This window comes from Monodon monoceros, unplaced genomic scaffold, assembly GCF_005190385.1.
Source record: "Monodon monoceros isolate NGI ecotype Baffin Bay Population unplaced genomic scaffold, NGI_Narwhal_1 Super_Scaffold_8, whole genome shotgun sequence".
NCBI lineage: Eukaryota > Metazoa > Chordata > Mammalia > Artiodactyla > Monodontidae > Monodon > Monodon monoceros.
This window is the reverse complement of record NW_021703785.1, coordinates 398416-419224: the sequence shown is the minus strand read 5'-3', so window position 1 is coordinate 419224 and position 20809 is coordinate 398416. Positions and strand designations below refer to the sequence as shown.

Here is a 20809-nt window from a genome sequence, read left to right as displayed (position 1 = left end):
ACATCGTCAGGACCCATCTGCACAAGGACCAGACTGCAGCCGTGACGCGGGCTGCTCCGTCCTGAGCAGAACTGAATCTCTGGCTTCACAATTCCAAGAACTGGCCTCACGAGAATGGGATTAACACTATTGCTCATGATAATCTATATGTTTGTGGGCATCAAAATAATTGTAGCTGGCTCTGCCCCTATATGTAAGCGGACAACTAAAACCGTCGGCAAAGAGATGCTACAGACCCACGTCAACGTCTTCCACTCAGAATACGGCGCCTATGTCAGCATGAAGAAGTTACAGAAGACGGACCTTCACCCCTAACCCCATAGAAATGGAATGATGTCTGACAGGGGGGATTTGTAAGCAGCTCTCTACCGGAAACTGCCCTCAGGAAGCCCCCTTCCTTGTCACTTTAGCAGAGCCATATTGCAACTGGCTTTCAACCAGGCACCCCCATGCTCTACTCATCTCCAGCCCAGGCACACCTCTCAGATCTCTTGATCACACAATACCTCGCCTAACCTGTCTCCTTTCTGTAGATCAAAGGAGTAGAAATGAAGAATAATGAACAGATGACCAGATCTCCCCCCAGCTTCCCCTCCAGTAATCTCCCGAACGAACTGTGTGACCAAGATCGCATCTCGAGGGAGGCCGTGAGGAGTCGACACACCCGCACACAGTGGGGGACGGCAAGGACTCTGACCCCCCATCTCAGGGATTAACTCAGATTCCTTCTCTGTTTCCCTTTAGAAGCTTTCAGGGCCGGGCAGAATCTTCGGAGGTGGTTTCTGGGGGACTCTGAGGGCGCCATCTCCCCAGATCGCTGGCCTTCTGATTAAAGCCACCTTTCCTTTCTGCCAGTTGTGAGCGCTGGTTTTGTAAGCAGTGAGCAGTGGGACCCTAGGCTCCCTGCCCACCCCCCCACCCCCGCCCCAGATGTCCTGGACCCGGACTGGCACAGAAGCCTCTGCAGGCTCTGTGGCCTGGAAGGAGGCCTGGCAGCCGCCTCCCGTCCTGGGGCAGTAGGCACGGCCTCCCCAGCTGGGCCGGCCCTGTCCACAGGTCCTGGTGCATCAGCCCATGTGGAGGTGCCGGGGCAGCTCCCCGTGGCCGCAGACATGCCCGGGCATGTGCTGTGTCTGCAGGATGCCCACAGCCTCCAGAGCCTGAGGGACCAGCCACGGCCTGCAGCCTCTCGCAGAGGAGCAAAGCGACTGTGGCTTCAGCCAACCGGCAACTTGGCAGTCGCAGAAGAACATGGGGGAGGAGGAGAGAGGACGGCAACCAGGACCCAGGGCCTCACCGTGGCAGGTCCGGCCGTCCAGGGAGAGTGTGTAGCCGCTGTAGCAGCCACACTGGAAGCTGCCCGGCTTGTTGTAGCAAATCTGGCTGCAGCTCCCGCTCTCCTGGCTGCACTCATTGACATCTGGGAACAGGACACAGGGACGGAGAGAGCCAGAGGTGACCCACAACCTGCCTGGAGCACGTCGCAGCGTCTGCATCTCCGACCCCATGGGATCCACCCTCAGATCCTGGGTGGGAGGGCCCAGGGGCCCAGGGCTCCCACTGCAGCCAGGGGGCCCCCTGAGGGTTCTAACCACATCCTGGGGGTTTTCTGCAGCTTCTCCGCTGACCCTGCGCATTGTAGACTCAGAGAGTCTCTTGACTCCTTTCTGATCAGCGTGGGGGGGCTGCGCCGGGCGGGGCAGCTACAGGGCACTCCTACTGCCCACCGCAGGCCCAGACCTGCTCTCAGGAGGGGTTATCGCCCTCCCCGGCGCCCCCCGCCAAGGAGGTGGCCTGGCTAGAGCACAGTTCAGGGCTCAGCACGGTGGCTTTTCAAGCTGGGTGGCGCCCCGCCCAGGGGGCAGAGGCAAGACCTCCCGCGCTGTGCAAACATTCGCGCTCTTGGGAGGACCCCGCCCACCCATCTTCTCCCAGGAGCTGGGAGGGGGCCGGCCAGCGAGGGGCCTGGACCCCCGGCCTGCTGCCCTCCCGCTTCTCCTCTCTCTGCTCTCAGCCAGACGGGCCAGTGCAGCTGTGTCCCCAGCGGGGCAGGCAAGCGGCCCGGTGGGGAGAGGCGGAAGACAGGACTCAGGGCCCCACCAGCCCGGGGCCCTCGGGTGGCCCTGCAGGGAGGGCCTGACGCCTATGCCCAGGTCCGCCCCCAGGCCGTGGCCTTACCTCTGTTGCAGAGCCGTCCTGCCCAGCCGTCTCTGCACTGGCAATAGAAGGTGCCCATGAGGTCCTGGCAGACCTGGGTCCCCCCCTTATCGCAGGGGTCTGGGTAGCACTGATCCGGCAGCTCTGAGTTGGAAGGAAGGAGAAGGCGGCCCTGAGCTGCCCCTGGTCAGCTGGGAGGAAACCGAGGCAGGTCTGGGGCACTAACGTCCCCTCCACTGGCCCCGGCGGGCCGCACAGGACATCCACCTCTGGGCGGAAGGGGGTCACAGACCAGGCTGGCCGGGCCCTGCCGATCCCAGGAAACCCAGGTCAGCCCGGAGGGAGTGGCCGCCCACGCCCTGGGCCCGAGGTCAGGGCCGTGGCCCCGGGGCAGCGGGGGAGGGGAGCGGGCCTGGCTGGGCCCCGGGAGCTTGGACCTCCCAGGGAGCAGGTCCACAGGGCCCTGGCCGGTCCATGGGCCAGCCCGGCAGACACAGAACATTCCCCTCCCCTGGCGGCCGTGTCCACCCTGCCAGGCCAGGACCCCTGGCCTGTGGGGTTCAGTTCGCACAGGGGGCACCCACAGCCTCCCCGCCCGCCCCTCGGGTGGGCCTGCTGCCTCTGCCTCCGCTTGGACAGGGTCCAGGCCGTCCGGGCCCCGGGCTCCGCTGCTCCCCTTTCTCTCCGACACACGCCGGCCCCACGGCCTGTCGGCTTCAGCGGTGCAGGTGACCAACGGCCACCCTGCTTCTCTGATCGTCCTGCTTTCAGTGGAGGGGAACGGGGCACATTTCCCGGGGCCCTGGAGACGGCAGGGCAGCCACCCGGCCAGGCTCAGCCCTGCGATGCCGCCTTTCTGTGTGCCAGCGGCCACTACCTTCTCATACCCGGGCATCCACCTGCAGCACCTGAGCCAGGCACTGTCGTGTGTCTTTATTCACCGAGCGACGGGCCCGTCTGAGCGCTGGGAAGCCCACGACAGGTGGCCGCGGCGCTTCCGCCCTCCCTCTGCCCCCGCCCCGTGTGGAGCTGAGGTCATCACTCACTCCACAGCCTGGTCACTAGGAACAGGCCAAGCCAGCACGTGACCGTTGAGAGCGCCAGGCGGGCACTCACCCCCGCCTCTTCACTTCTTTCTCAGGACGCTGACGTCTCCAGCCGGACGCTGGTCTGGGGACAGTGTTTCCACCGTGGGCTTGCTCCTGGTCCCAGGAGGGCAGTGGGCCCCTGTGTCCCCCGGCTCAGCAGGCCTCGTGCCAGCCCCTGTCCTTGGCATGGACCCAACACCATGCTTTGTCCCACTGTGTCCCTATGGGTCTGGGGGCCCGGTCACTGGGGACCCCCTCAGGGAGGGCCCAGCATAACTGTGTACGCAACCCTGGAACCCACGTCTCTCACTGGGCTCTTCTTGTGACCTTTCCACGGGACCCCTCAAAGCTTGCTTGTTCTGCACAATTACAGCCAACAAAACACTTGCAAGTGTGCCCCGAACACAGCACCTCCGGGTATTTTGGAGACTCATGCACAGCTGTCCTTGGTGGACTCAGTGAGTGCCTTCCGCCCCTAAGCAAGTAGGAACTGGGTCTGGCGCTCGGAGAGTGAGGAAGGGGGGTCCAGCGGTCAGCCCTGTGGCCCCCATGCCGCTGTAACGAGGGCTCCCCCGGGGGACAGGAGGGCCGGGGCGGCGGGGGTCAAGCCCAGTGCCAGGGCTGAGATGACGGACGGGTCTGCTTCCCGACAGTGTCTCCGCAGGACGGGGCTCTGAGAGGGCAGGGAGACTGGGGCGGTCGGGGGAACGTGTGCTGGGGCCCAGACAGCACCCGAGCCGAGGGTCCGGCTGTTCCCCCAACAGCACTTGGCACATCAGAAGCCCTGCAGGAGGGACGGGGAAGATGGGGTGCGTCTCCACTCGACATATTTGGTGAAAGACTTAAAGTTATTTCAGAAGGACACACCTGGCCTCGTTACCTTTGTCTGGAATTTGCCTAGAATGCCTACCCGCCGCCCCCCCACCTTTAAAAATCAACCTCCCCTGGGGTGGGACAGCTCCAGGAGATCCCCACAGGGAACCCAGCTGGAGAACTCCACCACCGCGGCTTTCATCTGTTGCCCTGTTGGGAAGCTTATCTGTAGGGCAGAGGAAGGAGAGTGTTTGCAGGTGCCCCTGAGCTTCTAGGAATTCGGTGGACGCAGGCATCCTGCAGAGGGGCTCTGGGCTGAGTCAGACCTGAGCCCCGACCCGGGTCCCCGACAGGCGAGAGGCGAGGGCCATGATGGCTGAGAGAGGATGGAGGGCGAAGCGGCTGCAACGTGGACAGGGGTGTGAGCCACCTGCTGAGGCCAGCAGAGGCCTGTCTCAGTGGCTTTTGCTCCCACTTCCAGAAATGTGTGGGTGTGACGAGTTATAAGCTGGGAAATACATGCAAATGCGGGCCGTCGTCCTCACGGAGGAGAAAAGGCACCGAGACCCTTCCTCGTGGAGACAGTCGGCCAGGACTCCGCAGACGGCATCGCCCAAATCTTCTGGGACCCAAAGGCAAAGCCTCAGAAACCGATCCGGGACCCCCGGGGGAGGCACATCTAGAATAAATGACCACACGGAGCCCCACCTCCTCACTGCATCAGAGATGTCCGAGGCAGGTTATAAGCTTAAACATGAAATATCAGACAACTTTTTATAGTCTCAGGAAAAGGACAGCCTGAAACCCAGGAAGTAAAACAAACGAATCAGTTTGAACACATAATTTAAAAAGAAGGAACTGGTGCGGCAAGTTGACAACACCAAAAGTCTGCTACAAGTGAAGCGTAATGACAGGAAGCTGAACTGCTGTGATGCTCCCATGTCTGCCTAAGGCCGGTGAGGTCCCACTCAGCCTGGGGGGCCGAGGGGCGGGGCTTGCTCGCATCAACCCGATGTGTGGGTGCGGGCTCTGGTTCCTTGAGTGCACACTGGCCTCTGCCCCTCACTTGCTCTTGGGAGGCTGCTGAAGCGTCCGTGGGGAGCCCGGGCCTCACAGCAGGGCCCCTGCCCTCGTTCAGTCTCTCACTTCCTTTGTGCGCCTGGGCCGGGTTGGGCTCTGTGACCCGGGGCGAGACAGGCAAGGCCAGCGGCTGGTACGTGGGAGGCTGGGTGACCGGTCCCAGCAGCCGAGCCCTGCCCACCAGGCCCTGGTGCCAGTCCCGGTCTTCCACCCGCCCTGGGCGACCCTGCAGTGCAGGCCCGCGTGCAGTGCAGGCCCGCGTGCAGCGCAGGGCTCCCTGTGCAGGGCTGGCTGTGCGCTCAGAGCCCGTTTCCTCACCGGTGGAGCCGGTGCAATAAAGCAGCTAACAGCTGGGCCTGGCGGGGACGAAGTGGCCACATCACAGAGCTCTCCGGCCACAGCCAGGCCTGGAGTCAGGCTCAGCTGAGACGGGCCTGTGGGTCTACGTGTGGATTAAAGTTCGTGCAAAATGTCAGTGTTACGTATGATAATTTAAAATAATAATAAAGACGCATGATGAGCTGATGAAAAGTTTTGCTACCTTTAGTACAAATGGCTAACTTGCAAAATATATCAACAGCTCCTACAAATTGAGGCAAGTAGGCAAAGACTCTGAACAAACTACCCACAGAAAAAGAAACCCAAGGTTCCTCAACATACGAAGCTCAGCTTTACTCATGAGAAAGCAAAAAAGAAACTGAATTGACTGGGGGTCTTTTTTCACTTTTTCTACTGAAAGATATAAAAAAGTAAGAAGCAATACACTGGGCTGGTGCAGGTACTGGGAGAGGCGCTCCCGCCCTCCACCGGGGTGGGGTGACGGGGCCGGGTCTGCAGCAGAACTGAAAAGGAACACAGCTTTCCCTCTGCAAGTCCAATCTATGCTGCAGATATATTCAGACAAGGACGCCGCTCTGGCTTTGCTGGTTACAGTATAAAAACTGCGAACGGCCCAGGTGTCCGCCAGTGCACACTGGTTAACAAGCACGCTGCCCACCAAGCGCGAGTGTGGGCGCAGCCCCACGTGCTGGCCGTGCTCATACTGACACAGGAAGCGTCTGCGAAACGTGGAGGGGAAAGGGCGGTGGGGTCATGGGTTCAGGGAGCTGCCACCTGTGTGGAAATAAGAGACTCCGAGTACATTCCTACGGGTCTGAGAATATTCTTAGAACCGGTGGCCGTGGCGAAAGGGCCCCTGACTGACCAGGAGGCAGGGCCGGATGCACCTTCTCTCCACCTGTGAAAGGTTTACACTTCATACCGTGCGAATTTCCTGCCTGTTCGAAAAGCCAACACGTACTCGCTTAGAAAAGGAAGTTCAGGGCAAAGGAGAGGACCTCAGGCAGGTGCCGTGGCTCCAAAGACAATGGAAATATAGCAAAGCCCCAAGACCCCAAACGCAGGGGCTTCGAGTAAGGAGACAGACTTACTTTGCACGCAGGTGATGAAATCTGTGTTCTTTTTGTATGGAGATCCATGTTTACTGATGCATTCTGCAAAACAGAGAGGGCAGGGCGTCACCTTCCGGCACGGGGCCAGCAGACGTGACACTCTGGAGGGAGACTAGTCACGCTGACACGGAACATGGAACACCGTCAGACGAGAAGACGTCTCCACCCATGGGCAGAGCTCTGTCTCCAAGGAGACTTGGGCCCCTGCAGCCTCCTGGTGGGGTTCTTTCTGTCGTACAGAAGGCTCTCCGGTGGCACTCAGGAAGCTTCTGACCGTGGTCAGAGGGCTGGCCTCCATTTCAACCTGACCCCCACTTGGAAACAGTACCCGTGGTTTGATGGTCAATCTCTTTGGCGAACTAGCCCCCTCCTCCTCTGTGCTGTCTGACCGCGTGCTCCACACGGAGGCCAGGGGTGGGAGGGACCATAGGCATCCGGATGATCTGAACTTGAGCTTGGGCATAATGGGTGTTGGTTGAGCCACTTCACTGGCCCTTTGGTGGGTCGCTGCTGCCCATCCGCACCTCAGAGGATGTGGGCACAGGCAGTGGATAGCATTGGAGGTGGCCCGGGGGCCACTGTCGCCTTTGCCTCAGGATACAAAGCCATGCACCCGGGAGCAAGGCTGGCAGGGAGCCCGGATGGGGCTTCTCAAGGCCAATCGCAGGTCCACTACGCTTGTTGCCAGATACACACCCACAGAAGGTACCTCTACGAGGCTATAAGGCCAATGGAAAATTTACCAAAATGCGCTTCACACAATTAAAGAGGAAAGCCCTGGAATACTTCTCTCTCATTATAAGTAGAGACATAAAAGAACCCTTAAAACAGTGTCGATTAAGGAACAGTTCGCAGGGGAACTTTCAGGTCTTCCTGAAAACACGGGACCGCCTTCGCCTTTTTCCTCTCGTTCTCCCCCAGTGTTCAGTGCGGCTTTCCAGGCCCCCCCGCCTCCACACACAGACATGACTGGCGCTCGGAGAGTGCCATGACTGCTCGACGGCCAAGGCTGTTAGCCTGCCTGTTCCTGTTGTCCAAGTTAAACAAAAGCATGTTTTAATGTTCTCAGCTTTAATTAATAACATGGTATCAACAACCAGAGTCCGCATAAGCCAAAGCTCTTTGGGGTCTTCAGTGATTTCACAAGGGCAGAGTCCTGAGACCAAACAGCCCGAGAACCACGAAAGCAATCATATTTCCAGTTAACGAGCTAAGCCTGGAATCAGAGTGGGGCAGAGGTCTGCAAACAATGGCATTGGCTGGAGGTGACACTAACGCGGTCACTACGGTATAAAAGACACAAACTAGGGCTTTGCCCCGTGAGCCCTGGAGAGCTCCCAGCTCACTGTGCATGGTCCTTCCGGGAACAACTCGGTGATGAGGTGTGAGGCCCCAAACAAAAGGAGGAAATGAGTCCAACTTACCTAAGTACCTTGGATAAAAGTACTCCTGCGGAAAAAGAAAAAGAAAAGGGAGCGGTTAACCGGCAGAGTGCCCGGCGTCTGGGCACCACCCCCTGGCGGCTGGTCCACCAAACCTCACCCCTCTCCCCCAACAGGAGCGGCCAGGCCCGGGAGGCAGGTGCTTGAGGGAGGATGGCTGCCCAGAAAGCCATTTTCTGCCCTTGAGAGGGCTGGGGGAGGGGACGGAGGGAGGAGCGTCCCTGGGGCCATGCAGCTTCTGCAGCGTGATGTCCGCACACTGAGACCAGACCTGCGGTAACCAGCAATGCTGTGCGGGAGAAGCATCTTTCAGGAAGACAGGAAACATGCCGAGAAAAAACCAAGCCTTGGACCCCGGTGGCCGAAGGGCCCCTCGGGAGATGGGAGGCCTCTGTAGGACTCCCAGCAGCTACTGTACTTGTAAAACAAACAGCTGGATGAGGGATGGAGTGTGTAGACGGGGAGTGCTTTTATCCATGACTGCAAATTAAGAGATGGGCGCTGGGCAGTGAATGTCAGGTGAGAAAACACCTGCCTGTGCCCATCCCGGCAGCAGCTCTGGGACCCCACACGCTCTGATGTCCCGCTCAGGGCTGATCGCTCAGGGCCGATCGCAGAGCAGTTTGGCCCTGTATCCTCTCCCTGACGGAACCAAGGGGCCGGATGCTGGGTGTCACCTGCTTGCTCGCGACCACCCTCCCAGGAGGGTCTTGCTAATCAGCCCCATTATCACAGATGAGTAAACTGAGGCTCCAGGCCGGCTGTGGAGTCTGACTGAGTCCCGTCCCAGGGAGGGCGGGGGCGCCGGACCCCACGGGGCCCGTGCTTCACGCCCGCCGGTCCCCCACCGCCTCACTTGTCCCCTCCGCTCGTGCTTGGCCGGGGCGTCCCGCGAAGACGCGTTCAGATGTGCTTTTATAAAGTAGCGTTCTGGTAAAGATGCTTCTTGTAAAACTCAACTTCTTTAAAAGAAAAGTAAGGATCAGAGCAAGCTTGGGACTCATGCAACGCTTGCGAAGGTGACATTCATGCGAATGTGACAGAGGCAGGCAGGAGGCGACTGCCCTCCTCTGCGCTCCCAGGCCCCCGACAAGGCTGGCTGTGCTTCTTTCTCCTGCTTTCAGTCCCACACCGGCTGGTGCTGGGGACGGAGAGACAGACAAGTCTGGGGCCCTGTGACGAGAGCTCTCAGGGTCCCGGGGGTTGTGGCATCTTTCGGGGTTAGAGGGAGAACAGAGGCCACTGGGCTTTGCAAAGGGAGGGAATTTGGTTCTGAAATAGAAGATTCAGGATGGACGCAGGAAGCGCCCGCTCAGGCTTGGGAAGCCAAGGGTTGGACTAGGGTTGGACATGATGAAGAACTGCGGGGCAAGTACCCGATCACACACACGTTTACACACTGCAGCTTTCCGGAAAGGCAGATTCTATTCTTCAAAGTCGTGACTAGTTGATAGTAACGTGTAATATGTTTTAATACTGAGCCCTACTGTTGTGAAAAGTCAGGCTCCTCAGCCCTCCATGCCGCCCTGCTTCCCGCAGGTCTGTACCTGGGAACGTGTGGCCCGAAACTCCTTCAAGGAGCTGCGCCCAAGGGCAGCTGGGTCCACCTGGGTCTACAGTGAGGCTGCATGTGCTCTGGAGCTACAGGAAAAACTTCCCTGTGAGCCACCTGCTCTGCCTCTGCTACTTGTGATCTGCCCCCCGAACAGGAAAGGAGAGCAAATCTGCTTTACCCCTGAGCTCCTCAGAGGCTGGCCACGTCCCTGCGGGGACCAGGTGAGGCACGAGAATCCAGCCCTGATGCTGTCCCACTGTTCACCCGATGGCCGCACTTCCCGGCCCTGCGCATAGATGGGCCAGGGGACACCCGCTCCCGGCTCTGCTGACCAGCGTGGACGTTACCTTGCAGACACACCAGTGTCGGTGGTGCATGAATCTTTTTGTCGTGGAATGTCTGGGACTCTTACCTGGATTACACAACATGACTGGAGTCACACATCACACTACCACAATGTGGTTACTTCTCAAACAGTAAACTGAGAATTTATTACTTCCTTTAATACATAACAGCGCTAAGTTGTTTCCAAAAATCTCTACTCTGACAAACTAGGCTGGGACTTGGCTGTCAGGACAACTTTGCTTACTGACATGAAACGTGTAAAGGTGTTTTCCCTGGGGAACAGTCGGGAGGGTTGACCAATCCTTTGGCCACAGCCTTGCTAGCAAATCTGTCTTCTGGGAGGAGACCGTCAAGGTCACGGCAGCCTGAACTGCCCTTGCCGAGGCTTCGGCTTCCTAAGAGCGAGAAGCTCACAGCGGCCCCTGAAGACGCCCTCCTGCAGGTGGGTGCCCAGGCTCCATTGGTCCCGCCCGGGGACCCGGAAGGGCTCCTAACCCCTGGGGCTGGCGTTCCACGGCTCCCCACGTGTTCTCCTAGCACGGTTCATACAAAACCCTTTTTTCCTTCCTTTCTCCCAAATTCAGCTAAGATTCTCCAAACCAGGTGCAAAAGACTCCACAAGACGGAAGGAAACACAGACACCACTTCTCAGAACATGGACCTCTGGGATCCCCCAGGCCCTGCTCCACCCAGAGAACCCAGGGCGGACCCTGCAAGGGGGGGCAGTCCCCAGAGACACCCCGCGAGGGCACTGGGTCCTCTCCTTCCTCAGACGCTGAAGCGCACGTTGCAGGGAGGTCCTGGAACAAAGTCCTGGGTATGACCACCCAGTGGCAGGGGTGACGCTGGGATCAGCCCCGGCCCTGACCCTGAGGCCCTGCTGCAGCTCTGCACGTCTGTGTGTGTGGTTCCCTCGGCTGCACGTACACCCTCCATCCCCATGGCTGTCCCCTCCCACCCAACCTGCACGCATGTGACAGGGACAGCGGCCTGAGCAGGGGGGGGGCCCAGTTCTCCGGGTCCTCTTCACATCAGTTTTAGGATGATACGCGCTGCTCCGGATGCTCAGGGCCCTGGTACGGGCAGCAGCGGCTCTCGGGGGCATGGAGACCCTGGTCCCCTTACCACCGGCCCCTCCCTGCAACCTGCACCTGCCCACGGCACATCCCTCTGCACGTGCTTCCCACCTGCTCTGGGCACCCGCTGCACCCCAGCTGCTGGCGGAGCACGTGCACACAGGCCCTGGGCACCCCCGCACCCCGCCAGGGTCAGCAGGGCCGCAAGGCAGGGGGTGGCAGCCTCCGCTCACCACTCAGCTGCAGGCTGACAGGCTCAGGGGGCTGGGCGACTGCCGAGGCCCAGTGTGCGGCAAGAACCAGGGCAGCAGAGGGGGGCTGGTCCCTCCAAGCACAGGTTGTATGAGTGCAGCTAAAAAGACCCACGTGAGAGGCGTGTTGTGCAAAAACTCTGTGACGTGGCTAAGTACAGTGTCTCCGGCCAGGCATGAACATACTCTTGGAAATGAACCTCGTAAAACAGGTTTGCTTCCAAACACCTCCCCCCACAGCAGAGATCTGCAGTTGCCATCCAGCATCCGCAATCCTCCCTTCAGCCTCAGTAACGGAACTCTGGATTTAGTTAGAGCTGCAATGCACCCAGCTACAGGACTGCACTTCCCAGCCTCCCTTGCAACTAGGGGTGGGCATGTGACTAAATTCTGGCCAATGAGATACACACAGAGAGTGAAACTGAGTAAAGAGAGTGGAGTACTTTGGTTCTCTGGCCTCCTTGCTGGAATGTAGATGTGATGGCTGGTACTCCAGCAACTTGCCCAGTGTATGAGGAGGCCTGGCAGACAAAGGCCATGCACCAGTACAGTGGAGCACAAATAGGTCATGGAGGCCCCTGGGCCCCCACGACTGAGCAGCCCCGGGCAGCCTGCCTCCCACCTTTTACATGAGAGATAAATAAAACTGTCTTGTTTAAACCACTGTTGCTTGCAGTTTCCAAATTTATGAGGCAAAAATCCCAGGCTAGCTGAATTTGAAAAGTGAGTGCAATTTTCACATTTGTAATGACCTGCAAAGTAAAGTTATAAATCTACCGTGAGTCAAGATTTCATGAGTCAGTGAGAATGTTTTGGGAAGTAACCAATGCAAAGGCACTGATAAATCAGGGTTTAGGCCAGTTAACAACGATAGAAGAGAAAGTTCGCAAGTATCACAGACTGACTGCTTCAAGACAGAATAACCTGATTACCTAGGATTAGCAAAGGCTCGTGGGACTGTGGGTGAAGCTGTCAAACGCTTTTTGCAAAAATGTCTCCATTTACGGTAAGGAGAAAGTAGGCTTTCTAAAAATCATCATTATTTCGAAAAAATATGCCCTGCCTCTCCCCAAAATCTTACTTCAATCTTTCTTTGTTCTGAAAATTTAGTGCCTAATTACATTTATAATACAATTTTGTAAAGCATGAAATGGAATAAATTTGTTTTTATAATTTACGGTTTCATTCCTCAAGATTGATCGGTACCCTCACTGTGTAATCTGATCAGTCTTCAGTGGCTCACTCGAAGTGGCCCTTCTTCCCGTCTAATGTGCTCTCCTGGCGGAGGCTTCTTGGGGCTGCTGGGCTCTCACCTTCACAGCACTGGCTGGTCATCCACAGCTTTGCCCGGAAACCCCTTTGTTCTCAAGGCCAAATGCAGCAATGCTGCTCACTTGAGTGGCTGGGGTGCTCACAGGCAGGAGAGGAAACAACTAAGCCACACTGGATACTACTAAACCTCACCGGGTACTAAGCCTCACCAGGTGCTAAGCCTTCCCTGCCAGGCCTGCCACGTTCTCTCTGGGAAATGTGATTCACGAAGGTGAACCAGCAAAACTTTATTCAAACCATGGCTATGCTGCACTGAGGGATTTCTAAGCACCAGACCCCATGCTAAGTCCTTCCCACACCCTTGTGGTGGCACAACAATGACCCCAAAGACGTCCAGGTCCACCTCCCGGCAGCTGTGAATATGGTGGGCTCCACAGCGAAGGTCAGTGAGGTTGCTGATCGGCTGACCTTGGGAGGAGATGATTCCCCTGGGCCATCGGGGGCTCAGGGGACCACAGGGTGTGCAAACAAGGAACAGCAAAGGCAGCAACAGATCCAGAAATGGCAACGTAGAAAGAACGCTGAACGCTGACCTGCCGGCCAGGAGGATGGAGAAGGGGCCCGAGCCAGGGATGCGGCGCCTGCAGAAGCTGGAATAGGCAGGCGTGGGTTCCCTACTGGGGCCTCCAGAAGGAAGCGGCCCCAAGAGACGCATTTCAGACTCTGGCCTCCGGAAGGGTAAGCTTGTGCTGAAGTGTCACAGCAGTGAGGAAACGACACATCTTCCCTGGAGTCAGGCAGGGACGCTCCTGTCCCTGCTGACCTGTCCCTGCCGACACGTGGCAGCTGGCCTTGTGGAGCTCAGGCAGCGCGGGACCAGGCGGAGGGACAACGCTGTCTGCCTCCCACCCACAAAGCCACGCCCACCAGCCCCTAGCGGGATGCCAGCCCCTAGCAGGGCGCCAGCGAGTAGAGTGTGTCCCCCAGGAGCTTGTGGAGCAAAGGGGCAGAGCGGGAAGCAGGGGGCTCTGGACAGGGACGCGGCCCTCGTGGTCTCCAGCGCCAGGAGGGGGCTCGCTGGGCAGCCTGGCTGGGGGCTCAGGCGTCATCCCAAAGCCACAGGGAGAGACCGTACGCGGCTGCCTGGCAGTGTGAATGGGGACCGAGGCCCAGCAGGTGGGACGGAATGTCGGCCTGTCCTGGGAGGGCCCCGAGGAGGCAGAAGTGGTAGCACCAGAGATGCTCCATGGAGGCCGCAGGACGTGTGCTGCGGGTGGGTGGGTGGGGGAGCGGGGGGCCGCAGGCTTTGTCCAGAGGCTGAGAGGCCGCAGCAGCACCGACAGGAGAGGGGAAGGAGGTGAGAAGCCAGAGAGAGTGAGTAGGAGGGAAGAGGAAAGTGGACATCGCCCGGGGATCAGGGAGGAGCTGGCGACCACCCGTCCCTTCGCAGGGACCCACACAGGCTGGGCTGCAGAGGACTCGTGCTGCGGGTGAGATGGGCAGGCGAGGGTGGCATGGTCAGGTCAGAAACGCAATGTTATGCTTCCCTGTTTACGTGAATTCAGGAAAAACAAAATGATGTATTTTCCCATCATGCAAAACCCCCAAATAAAATGCTGGACAGAGTACAGGGTGACAAGTTATCAGGGCAAACAGCGCAGCCCCAACACAGCCTTTGTGCAAAGGTAGTGTGTCCAGGAGGCCCTGAGAGCAGGCTGTGCAGACGGGACCCAGGCTCGCCCTGGAGGCCGCAGACACCTGGGCTCAGGGGTCAGCCCTGAGTTCCCCCTGGTCCTCCCGCTAATGACCTGACTCCCTTGAGTCTGTCGATTCCCGGGCCGCAGCTCAGGGGCGCCTCCACGGGGCGGCTCAGGCTCTCGCCCGAAGCAGCATTCTGCGGTCCCGTGACAGACTCTGTGAGTGCACAGCTGCAGCCCGTTCCTGGCCTCCGGCAGGGGATGGAGGGGCACCTCGGCACCTTCGGGTCCCTGCTGAACCACGGCCCCGCACACGTGGGCGTTCCACTGTGAGCAGCACAAGACGGGCTGGTGTGAACGAGGAGAGACTCAGAGGAGGCTTGTGGTGGGTGCAGACCTGGCTCAGGGGTCAGGGGTCAGGGTTTGCCACACCCCACGGGAGAAGGTGCCCTGCCCCCGACAACTGCCAACAGCCACCTCCTAACACGCTTTCCATTTCAACCTGAAGCATCGCGCTAAAGAAACGTGTGTCCAAACCACAGAGGCCCCTGGGGGCTGTACCTGTGGCCGCCAGTCATGCCACGTGCTGGGCAGGCGGCCCCAGCTTGGCCTCCGGCCCCGTGGCTGCAGCAGTGACCTTCCCGGACGCCCTGGGAGCTGGTCCAGCCCAGCTGTGGGATTTCCACAGGGAACAGCATTCCCAGAAGAGGTCCTCAGAGAACTGGGTTTAGATGGCAGGGTTTGGGGACAGATGTGGAAAGAATGTATTTTATTATCATGGACACTAACTGGAAGGAGACAAATTTCACCTAGAATTTTGGAAGAAAAACAAAAAGTCCAAGAAAATAACAAGTGTGATGGTAACACATCACTACCTCCTTTGAAGGACGTGTTTTTAATTGGTGCGAAGTGCCTTTCTCAGAGGCAGATAAAGAACTCCGTCCACTTCCAACACCTCCTTAAAACTGACTTTAAAACTTAATAAACTGCACTCTCTCAGGGTCAAAATTTACAGGTGTACACGCACCAGGATCGCAACGAAATCACTGGACTAAAATAACCACCGAAGGGGCAGAGTGTTCCCAACATCAAATATTAACCCTCAAACCACAGCAAAGTCTGCATCACAGAAGCAGCAGCACGAAGACGCCAGACACCTGCCAGTGCAGCCAGGGCAAAGTAACAGCCTGGCCGGGTTCGCAACGTCCCGGCCCAGCACCTCAGAACCTCGAGAAACAGGCCAGAAGCATCAGCTTCTTGAAGGCCGTGCTCTTCCTGAGTCCCGTAGGCAGACTTGCGGTGACTTTCAAAACGTCTTTAATTGGTTTTCCAGACGTTAAGCCTGCAGGCTGGGACGAGGTGTCTTTTAGGGGGCTGCCCTGTCATTACACTGCAGGGCCAGCTCCGGGCTGGGCAGACCGCCGGGACTAAAACAAGCACGTCTGTAGGCACAGGGGCAGCAAAGGGGGTCCAGACAGAGCCTGTCTCTCCCTCAAGGCCACCCGGGGGGCAGCAGGCCCCGCGCTGGGGGCCTGAATGCGGGCCCGTCTAACCAGCCGTCCGCAGGCCTCTGAGCCGTGCCGAGCCAGCTCTGGAGAAAACGTTACGACTCGGAGACCCTGCCCTGCCCTGTCAGCTTCCTTGGGCCTCCAGGGGAGGAAGCCCTGGAGGGACGGGGCCCAGTGGGGAGGCCTGGGCGGCCCCGGGGCAAGGGGCCGCCCAGGCGGACAGGAGCTGGGGCTGGATCTGCACAGGGAGGGCGCCTGGTCACACTCCTCGACGGACCCCGGTGTGGCAGGAAGGAGCGGGGCGTGTGGAAGTGCGTGTCTGAGCGTCCAAGTGAGTGTTAGGGGCTGCTGTCCAGGCGTGGGGGGCAGGGGGCCCGAGGCTGTCCTGGAGGTCACTGGGGGTGACGAGGGCCCCCTCACCCCTCCTGCTGGGCCCCCTGAGACCCCTTAGGCCACCCCAACAGGGGAGACTTGAGGGAGGGGCTTCCACCTCCCTCAGGGGTGCCCCTCCCCAAGCTGTCCCCAGAGACTCTGGGGTCTCAGGAAGACAGGTGTCCCTGGAGGGCAGACGCAGTTCAAGACAAGGCGGCAGCCCTGCAGGGCTCTGAAACTGACTGCACCCCGAAAACCCTCCTGGGTAGGGAAGTATCACCACCACTGGGCCCCCATGTCTGAGAGAGCGGGGGTGGGGTGGGGGGAGAGAGACAGAGACAGACAGAGAGACAAATAGACACCACCAGACAGAGACAGAGAGAGACAAGGGGTGTGGGGTGAACGTGCGAGGCCCGAGGTCAGGCTTGGGCTGCACTGGAGGCAGAGGGGCCTGTGGGTGGGATGCCGGCCGAGCTGCAAACACTGTGAATACTGTTGTTTGCAACTCAAACTAACCGAGGTGATGGCGTCAAGGCCCAGGACCTGGAATTCCTCCCGACCCGCAGGCCTCGGGCGGCACTGGTGCTGGGAGGTGGTGAACCATGCGGGGCCGCAGGTCGGGCTGGGTAAGTCTTTCGTCCAGAATCCTTTCTGGAGGCCACGGGCAATGGTATCGGTGTCTGGAACCCACTGGCCTTAAAGGACTTAAGCGGGAAGGTGACTGCTGGGCTGGCCCGGTGAGCTTCTGGGAGAGCTCCGGAGACCCAGCAGGGGTGCCTGGGGACCTGGCACCCAGAGTCCTCTGGACAAGAGGCCAGAACAAGGGAAATGCCAGGAAGAGAGGGTAACAATGCGAAAGGAAAACGAGATAAGGATGGAATCTAATCGCCGGCTCTGGGGGGAGGGCAGGGCGGGGACACACCCCCCGCGGCCCCAAAGAATGTGGAGGAGACCCTGGTCAGCAGGAGGGAAGCAGGCGACACCTGCATCAGGAAGGCCCCCAGGCTCCCTTAACCCCAGGAATCGGGAAGGTGCCCACAGCTACCTGCTCAAAGGAGAGCTCTATCCGTCAGGCGCCTCCATCCCCAAAGAGGAAGACGGCCGTGGCCCAGGGTGGAACAACCCGCCCTGGCAGGAAGAGCCTAGAACACACCCAGCACAGAGGGCACAGCCTCCGGATTCCAGGAGCGGCTTGTCGCCCAGAGGGCCAGCTCCAGGTGCCCCAGCCCCCAGCTCAGGGGGCAGGGCGTCCTCCCCCACCCCCCTCACCAGCCCCCAGAGCCCCAGGAACTGAACAGGAAAGACAGTGCGGCCTTCCCTGCTCCAACAGGTGTGTGTGGCTGCAACGGCCAGACACACAGAGGACAGGCCAGCCCCAGAGGTGACCCTGGCAGGTAAGGACTGGCTTCTCCTACAAGCACCCCCCGAGCAGGCGAGCGGATCACAGCCCAGTGGATGCTGATTCCGCAGCCTCTCCTGTCTCACATCAGGATGCTGGCGGGAGGTCCCGTGACGGTCACAGAACCAGGTCCTGGTGACTTTTTGAACTAAGGTCAGGGCGCTCATCCTAGGTCACCCCCGCAAACACTCACAAGGAACAACATTTGAAGGCGAGGAATTGATGTTTCTCAAGAGAGCCCCAAACTGTGTGGGGCAGGGGGACCCACTGGTAATGTCATAGGACGGCCTCATTCAAAAGCACTGTTTCTCCAAAGGTGTATTAGCAGTGAGCTGTGTTTGGAGGGTTTCCCAGGGATCCCAGGTCTCTGGAATCTGGGACCTCCCCAAAGTGAGGGAAAGGATGGCGTGGACACCTGGAGGGGCAGCTGGTCGACCAGAGCGGGGCCGGACATGCAGGAGCCCCTCATCACCAACCTCAACCCACGACCCTAGCTGGGCTCCTCCCAGCCTTCCACAGCACCTCCTGAGGAAAAGGACAACAAACCAAGGGCCAGATCCAGACAGAGAGCAAGCAGCCTGCACAGCGGTCTACACAGGATGCAAGGTGCGGGTTGAGATGAGGGGTTTTTGCACTGACTGCAAGGGAAGGCACAAAAGGGGCCGGTCCACCCTGGGAAGCTGGTAAATAAAGGGAAAGATGGGATTATGATTTGGGGGTGGGGGTCAGAAAGGAGGATAGAAGTCTGGAAAATTACAGATGGCTTTGATATGAAAGGAGTTCACAAATTCCCCACGGGGTAGACGGGGTGGATGTGAGAGAGGACGCCCCCAGCGTCACAGCAACTCCACCTCGGCAGGGAGGGAAGTCAGGACGCTGAGGGAAGTACAAAGTCCCTGCACAGAAATGGCGGCGTCTCATTAAAGTCATGGGCTGTGAGCACGGCTTCCTTGTCTCGTCTTCATTTCATCCATTGTAGACAGAGTTATAATTAAAACATAAGTCACGGGGGGGGGGGATGGCTCTGGGAAGGGCGGCACAGAGATCAGTGAGCAGTGTGCCCAGGCCCAAGGCCTTTCCATCCTGGAAAGCAGGGACGGGGGCAGGGCAGGGGCAGGCCGGCGTGGGTGGTGGCCTTGTTGCCCTCAAGTCTCGTCACCCGCAAGCCCGTCCCACACTCTGTACAAGCCAGCGCTCCAGGCTGGGCCTGGGGCTGGCGGGACTGCAGCCGGCACACAATCCCGCAGCAGGGCAGGGACACAGCCCACCGCGGGACCTTCAGAGCTCCTCCGCAGGTGCCATGCCAGCTCCTCTGGGCCACCAGGACTCACCATCAAAGAAACGGGCAAACAGGCCAGAAGAGACCGGTGGCAAAACAAACCGCGTTGCTGCGGACACTGAGGACAGAGTCACGGCAGAAGCGCCTGTCACGGCTCAGCCACCGCCGCCGCGCGCTGGGCCAGAGGGAAGGTGGGCACAGCTGGGCCATCCCTGTAAAGCTTGTTTCGGAAAGGGGGCTGAAGGGATGGTCAAACCAACCGGTCAGAAACGGGAGTCAAAGTAAAAGCCCACGGGCCTCACAGCCATTTGTTTATTACGCTAGACATTTATTTCATCCCAGAAGAATCCTTTAAAAGAAAAATTCCCGTAGAACCAAAACCAGCTGTGAAATCACCCTGACCTCTCGGTGTGAAGCGACGCAGTGTAAGCCCACCCCATCTCCATCAGTCCTACTTCCCAAAGACAGGCGCACGCCAGGTCCCCCAGGGCACCGCCACCACCTCTCCCCTCTCCGAAGATGGCACAGCTCCTGCGCTGGCGCGGAGGCCACACCGGGGCTGCTCCCTGCGGTCGGGTGCCCAGCCACCCCGCGTTCTCCGAGGACATTATTAATAGAAATCTGTCCTGAGCCAGCCCGTCGGGCTCCTGAAGTCACCAGCTGCTTCGGCGAGTGCACCTTTCCGCAGGGGCTGCGCACCGGCGGTGGGACCTGGGCCCGTCCCTGCTGTCCACTCGGACCGCCCCCGACCCTCCACGGTACGTGTTCCAGCTCTACTCCCGTCCTCCTGCCGCGGGAGCCGCTGCTGCCAGCAATTCCAGCCCTCACGCCTTTGAAGCTAATGCTCCATCCCTCCTGATGCGGATCAGGGCTCTGAGAGCAGCTCCCCCCCCCCCTCCAGTCTAGCTAAGGGGGCGGGGAGGTAGGAAACATCTTCTTTTTAAACCATTTATTTCTTTTACATTTTAAAACGGACCCTGCGGCATCCCGGTTGAGCTGTCATATCACCGCACGGTTCTTTCAAAGCGGCTGCTTTCACAGGCTTGCCGAGGGAAGAGGACTGCAGGGCGTCCGCAGGACCTCCCGCCGACATCCGCCACCCCCCTCCAGCTAAGGCGGCACCTGGCGTCACCAGCAGAACTGGGCCTCGGAAGGAGGAGTCTTGAGGGTGGGCCCGGGTCCCGGCGCCTAAGACCCTGCCCTTCCGCCGTGCCGACCGCCCCCCTAATAAGGGTCTGGATGTGCCCTGCAGCCGAAGGACTTGCCGCAGACGCCGGGGCTCCCAGCCGTGCGCGCACGGACGGTGTCCCCGGAAATGCGGCGCCGCAGGGACGGCGCTCGAGGGGACCCGGCTGCCCTGCTCCACCCCTTGGTCCCAGGCGCCGGGCGCACACCTCCCCCGCCCGCGCGCTCACCGTCTCGGGGTCGTTCTCGAACACTTCCCGGGCCTCCTCCTGGCTGCACAGCTCCTCGATGCACTCCCTCTCCAGGTGGCCCTGCTTGGCCTCCTCGAAGACCTGGTAGGCGCGGCGCTGCCTGGGCCTCAGGAACTGCGCCGCCTCGCGCGCCCGCAGGATCACGGCTTCCCGGGCGCGGGCGGGAGAGAGCGGGGACACGCCGTCAGCGCGGCGGGGCCAGGGCGCACGGGGTCGGCGCGCACGGGGCCGGGTCTGGGCGCGGGCACCGGGGCTCCCCTCGCCCCCGGGGTGGCGGGATGTTGGGACGGGTCCCCCGGCCCAGCCCGCGCCGCGGCCCCGCGCGGTACTCACTGTGCGCGGACTCGGAGGCCAGCAGCAGCAGCAGCAGCGCAGTGCCCAGGGTGGCGGCGGGCCCGGGCGGCATGGCGGGCGGGGACGGGGACGACGGCCGGGACTGAGACCGGGGCCGGCAGCCGGGCGCGCGCGGTCAGAGCGCCCGCGGGGCCGTGGCGAGGCGCGGGCGCCGCGGGGCGATGGCTCCGGTCATCCCGTGCGGGCGGCTCTGAAGGTCACATCCCGGCGGCTGCACCGCGGCGCTCGCGCGGG

At 59.9% G+C, this 20809-nt stretch overlaps 1 protein-coding gene across 2 annotated transcripts in view; it reads right to left on the bottom strand.

Annotated features, from left to right (window-relative positions):
* GAS6 (growth arrest specific 6) overlaps positions 1 to 20720 on the bottom strand; it is a 32598-nt gene extending 11878 nt beyond the window's left edge. The window contains exons 1-6 of one of the 2 annotated variants that reach the window (XM_029210377.1): positions 20555 to 20720; positions 20201 to 20367; positions 8014 to 8038; positions 6569 to 6631; positions 2179 to 2301; positions 1298 to 1420 (exon numbers count right to left, since the gene is read on the bottom strand). In XM_029210377.1, coding sequence (XP_029066210.1) covers positions 1298 to 1420; positions 2179 to 2301; positions 6569 to 6631; positions 8014 to 8038; positions 20201 to 20367; positions 20555 to 20627 — 574 coding nt within the window. In that variant the 5' untranslated portion in view covers positions 20628 to 20720. Of the gene's footprint in view, positions 1 to 1297; positions 1421 to 2178; positions 2302 to 3044; positions 4435 to 6568; positions 6632 to 8013; positions 8039 to 20200; positions 20368 to 20554 lie in introns of those variants that run through there. The other variant, XM_029210378.1, reaches the window with a different exon arrangement.
* Positions 20721 to 20809: the final 89 nt, after the last annotated feature.